Below are 5,951 nucleotides of genomic sequence, written 5' to 3'. Positions count from 1 at the left end.
TCCTAAGCAAATAATCAAACCAATATAGTCTACTATCGGGACAATAAGAAACTGAATCAATAATAAAATGTTCTGTACCATATCACCCTCAGAATATGACTGAGTGATGAAGAGACGCTGATGTCTGGTTCTTTAGGTTCTGACGGGTCTGCTGTGTTCCTCTCTGATCCATTCTGTCTGATATCATACAGCCCACCGTGCGACACTTTGGACACTTTTTTTTTTGTCAATCGATGGACACATATCCATCCTCACTGACATTGTTCAGTCTTTCCATTCATGTCTGTATTTTTGCAAGAGTTTTTACTTCTAAGGACGGTGGAATATCAGGAGGACTTAAAAAGACACGGGTTGACAGCAGCTCACCGCGGCGGCACAGTGTCCCTGACAACAGTGTCAGTCCATAGCGTTCTGGGGTCCTTTAGCTCCCGCCACGATATTTTGGCTGAGCTTAATATTTCCTGTGTTTTATTTTGGTCATTATTGTTAAACTTAGTGTTGATGTGTGTGTGATAGGTGAGTCTATAGGACAGTTATTTATCGGTTCAATGTGGGACGAACATTTAACAGCCAAATATGGGACGACTCCGTATTTTATGGGACAGGTGGCAACTCTATTCACGGGTGCTGAGGTACAGTTTTAGGCCATAAAACAGGGTTAGAATTGCCACTGGACTCAACATAGGCACAAATTGTATTAATTTTGGGCTTTCAGTGTTTCCCTGACATCATCTTTTTTGATCTTGGGGTTGAATTGTGACTTTTTTTAAGTGACAATGAAAAACACGAATTGACCCTAACCCAAAGAAAAATAACTACCCGCACTGGATTGATGTAAATATCCATACAGGTCAGCCTGTGATCAGTTTGAGTGAAAGGAGGCGCGCGGGATCTGCGCTCAGGTTAACTTAATAAAGCAGCGGCAGCGCGCAGAGATATCAACTGTGTGATTGTTCGGCTCTCTGGCTTTAAATGCATAAACTATAAAACTTTTAGAAATAAATATGCTCCACAAATGAAACGCTCAGAACAGAGACGCTTGCAATCCGGCTTAAAGATTTATCAAAAAAATAAAAATAAGCGATTTCCCTTGAACCCCTCAACCCCCATTACTAATTTTTCTAAAAATAAAAACAAGCGACGCTTAGCCTGGCGGGGGGCCTAGCAAAGCATGTCTGGTCGCCAGGCTTATAACACTCTGGGGGAAACCCTGAGTTTGATATTTCATAATGTCCTGCACTTTTAATAAATTAGACTTGACAAGTAGAGGATTTGCATGTAAGAAAACTAGCATTGTCTTGCATAGAAAATGCTAGAAAATTTGACGGCTCTTTTTTGCAATTGTAACCCCTCCTTGCTTGTCACCTTCTTCACTGGTTTTATGACGCACAACTCAACAGGCAAGACTGATGATCCAGGTCTTTTTAATCTAGTGTCAAAGGTGGCACAATCGCTCCTAAAAATGTGTGGCTTATATACAGCCTCCCTGGATGCTGATTGGGTCATGGTTGATGAGGATCAATCAGGGGAGATCGACACCAGCTTTCCCTAGTACCTGTGAAGAGACAAAGGGGGAGGGGAAAGAGAAACAAACAGCCTGGCAGGCATGTAACAGGCTATAATTAAAATACTTGTTGATACTTTATTACATATCTATTTAATGTGAGGCTTCCAGCTGATTTTATCATCTATTATTATCCCTAGAAATGTAGTTTCCTTCGGTTATGCAGTCTGGGCACTTTTGTTTATTGTTAGTGAATGTCATTAGTTTTTTTTCTTGCTCAAATTTAGTGATAATTTATTAATATCAGACCAGCTCTTAATTTTAATTAATTCTGAGGTAATGGTATCCAAAAGTTGTTGTAGATTGTTGCTTGGCGCTAAAATATTTGTATCTTCAGCAAATAAAATAAATCTTAGAATTGATGATACCTTGCATATGTCATTAATGTATAAGATTAATAATTTGGGACCAAACACTGACACTTGAGGAACACCATCTTGCTGTTTCATGTTTTTTATGTAACTTTTCACAAAATTAAGTGCAGTCCCTTGATCTCCACATTGTTCCAGTTTACTGATTAAAATGTGATTTATAGTATCAAATGCTTTATGGATATCACATCTACAGCAAATGTCTTTATTTACAGAGTTAGTAATATCAATAAGTTCAAACAGTGCATGTGACACTGATTGTTTACTTCGGAAGCCATATTGACTTGCGTTATTTATTTTTCCCTTTACTGAGTAATATGCTTAAATTCAGCGTGTCATCTGAGGTTATAATAGTAATTGTTTTTCAGTAAAATTGTCTAGTTTGCTGTTGAATAGCTTTTCCAGGATTTTTGGGGGGGAAATTGTGGAAGAGAAGCAGGATGGTGAAGTGATTATCTCCAGATTTGTACAGTGGAATAACTAACCATTTTTATACTGTTGAGAAACTGACCAGACCGGTTAATAAAGATAAATTAAAAATATTAGTAAGACGTTTAGAAATCCATTCATTACTTTTTTTTAACCAGTTTTTACCCACAATATTTATAACTTTACTTTCATTAACTGGTTTCACAAATATATTGCAAATATACAAAACAAATATATTCTTTCATTACAATATCATTTAATGTCAGGATCTTTTATTTCTTCTGCTACTTTTGGACCAACAGATACAAAGAAGTGATTGAATCTATTAACTATTTCATGCATAGTTTCATGCATATTATTTACCATGTCATTTTCAATAAAGTAGTTAATATAGTGAGTTGTTTTTAAGACATTTTACTAATTACAGTATTTAATATTTTCCATGTGCCCTTTGTTTATTATTCTCTAATAATTTACTTATGTAATTCTTCTTGCAATTGTGTATAATTGAAGTTAATTGGTTTTTATACTTTCTATATTTATATTTGGCTTCAATAGTCCTATCTTGTATAACATTTCTATGCAGTGTATTTTTCTTTTTAAACAGCATACTTTTACAGGACAGTTTTTATCATAAAGAATCCTAAATATTTTCATAAACTCATCATAAGCCTTATCAACATCATTTACATATTAATTGCCAGTCTTGCTTCAACAAATCTTTTCTAAGTGCTTCTATTGTTGGGTTTCAGACATGTGACCGGAAAATTCAGATGAAGGTCCGGAAGTGGATTTCTCTGGTTCAAAACAAAAGCAAAATGAATCACAACTTGCAGCTAAATAGGCTGGAACAGACAAGGCCTCTTGAAAAAATACGTGTATATTTAGGAGATGATCTGTGTTATCTCGATAAAAGAAAAGACTACTCTTATAATCTTGAGGATTTACCCGGTGTCGAGGTGATCCACATAACTACTGGCTTTGTTAGTTTTCATACCTCCTGTTTTTAGCTGAAGGTTGTTGATCCACTTTCCTCCTCTTTTTTTTTTTTGGTAAGTTTTTTAAAATCAGCTTCCCTGTGACCAACTACCTTGGAAAATAACGTTTATCTTTCTCTCTATTAGAGCAGTTGGACCAACCAGACACGACAGACTTTAGGCATTTTGATACTGTATCAACAGAAATAAATGGGCTGCATTTACTTACCAAATGATTGTGTTAAAATAATGATGGGAAACTGGCTTAAAACTGGGTCACTCAAAAGAAAAGCTGCAGATGCTGGTGGAAAGAAAACAAGTCCAGGTTCATCATAGGAAGCTAAGTGACAGCTGGAGTGTTGATGTGTCGTTCACTAGCAGTTGGATTCCTTGAACAGCTCTTTAAAGTGAGCAGTAGGACCCCTCAGTTAGTGAGAACTGTTCTTTGTTTTTTATGAATGGTTGCACATCAACAGCTATTGTTGTTTTAAGTTAATTAAAAATTACGAAATAGAATAATTAAACACAATAGATAAATATAATCATTAGAAATGGGTTAATTATTTTTATATTTAATGATGCAGAAAAGGATTTTTTCTTTAATTATGCTTCTAAATCACAAACAGCCCTAAAAGTTATTAATACACACAACACTTGGTAGTAAAGAACAACTCCTTTTTTATTTCCATGTGTTTGATGTCTGTGGAAAGCTTACACTCACTTTCAGAATCTGTAAATAACTCAAAATGCCCAAGTAGATGTGTTCATGGCTTTGTCGTGGCCTGTCTGTCGTGGAAAAAATTACTTTAACAAGAGTCTGGATGAGAAGAAATAAGAAATTTATTAAAACCTTGCAAGGTGAGAACAGAAATAGAGTGAAAGGAGTCTGTCAAGTCTGCTCTGACGAACAGTGGATCTGGCTTCCTTTTATAGGTTCTGGTCAGAGAAGAGTGACTTGATTGGACAATAGGTGTGAATCCCTGATTGTTATGCATCACTTTATACTTATAATTCATGTTCACATACATGGCTAAAGCACCCATTATGTTTTTTCTGTTCACACATCAGGTAGTTCAAAATCCATGTCCTTCTCTGTTGTTCCATGTTTTTGATATTAAGAAGAGGTGTGACAATTCCCATACAGACTTCTGCTGTTAAAGTGAATTATTGATATTCTGCTTTCGGTTGTTAAACATTGTTAAACTACTCAATTGTACAATATTGACAGTCACTGTTGATATGCAAGAGAAAAATATTTTCTGGGTCAATGTAATTTCCAAAGTCATGTAACTTATTGTACAGTTCCATGTGATCAAGTGCTTCTAGACCTTTTAGTGAATAGTCAGCATTGTCATCTGGTTTGGATGTACCGATGATTTTATCTTCGACATATCTCACGATGAATAGCAACTTCATGGTTGTTTCGGTGTACTGGTAATTACTGAATAATGCGTTGTGTTATTTTCACATAAGCCTACCACACTAGTAATGCCACTATTTCTGTTTGTTCTTACAGGTTTGTAGTGGGCTCAAACAGAGTAATCTTCATGCTGCGAGATGGCAGTTTGGCCTGGGAAGTTAAAGACTTCCTTGTGGCTCAACAGCGGTGTGCAGATGTTACAGTGGAGGGACAAGTGTTTCCAGGAAGCATGGCAAAAAAGGACAAAGCAAAAGAGACACAGCAGAATGAAGTCAACATCAAGAAAAAAGGCAGAAAAACAGATGGCAAAACGGAAGTTGTGAATGGAAATCATGCTAGCAATCTCAAGCAGGAGCTTTAATGGCATTCAAAATGGGAAGCTGACGAGTCACTTTCCATTTTCTGCTGACCTTGCAAAAAATGCAAGACATGTTGAAGGCCATATCTGAGAATCATGACAAGCAAAGCAATTGTGCCCTCATAGTGATGTTGGCTGTAGGGAATTGTATGTGACATCTTTAACCTTGAAAGAAATCACTCACTGATTTTTTTTTTTTTTTACATTTTGTAATTGCCAATAAATATTTAAATCATTTCCATAATTTAATGCTGTTGAGATTTTTGCTGAACGAATGTCATCAGTGAAAACCAATAAAGGGTACACACAATTACCAGTTGTACTTATTTAGTTTTGATACAGTAACACTTTATGCTCTGTGCTCTTAGTGATTCACTATAAATGACCACATGCATTTCTCTTCATTTAAAAACATAATCAGACAATGGAAATAACATTTTTAAGAACTGAGGAGATGTCTCCCGACTCAGGCTGGTATGGTTCTTGATATGTCTGAAATCCCAAAATCTCTTGAAGAATCTGGTCGCCAATGATTTTGACCCTTGTCCAGCATAAATGCTCCCTGGCCCCTGCCAAAATGATGATGACTGTGCCTGGTGATGTGGCAACCTTTGCATGTTTCTGTATGCCAACTTAAGTTGCAAGTAATACAAATGATCAATGCTTCGAAGTTGCAAATATATGGGAGCTTGAAACGACGATGGACAAGCATAAAGAAATGAAAGCTAAAACTCAGTAATGAGGATGGAAAACAGAAATTATAGGAAATAAAAGGAAAAAACTACCATAAGACATGATTTGAGCATTGAAATGGGTGATCCTCGATTTCATG

General features: G+C 36.1%; 1 protein-coding gene across 1 annotated transcript in view; it reads left to right on the top strand.

Moving 5' to 3' along the window:
• Positions 1 to 5,432, top strand: part of mesd (mesoderm development LRP chaperone) — a gene marked incomplete at its 5' end in the record, with an annotated part of 16,938 nt that extends 11,506 nt beyond the window's left edge. Inside the window, one exon of the mRNA XM_015026336.1 lies at positions 4,858 to 5,432. Coding sequence (XP_014881822.1) covers positions 4,858 to 5,122 — 265 coding nt within the window. The remainder of the gene's footprint in view (positions 1 to 4,857) is intronic.
• Between the last annotated feature and the right edge of the window lie 519 nt (positions 5,433 to 5,951).

Source organism: Poecilia latipinna, unplaced genomic scaffold, assembly GCF_001443285.1.
Source record: "Poecilia latipinna isolate Pla-1442-1.1 unplaced genomic scaffold, P_latipinna-1.0 Scaffold4759, whole genome shotgun sequence".
Classification (NCBI taxonomy): domain Eukaryota; kingdom Metazoa; phylum Chordata; class Actinopteri; order Cyprinodontiformes; family Poeciliidae; genus Poecilia; species Poecilia latipinna.
This window is presented reverse-complemented; position numbering and strand designations above follow the sequence as displayed.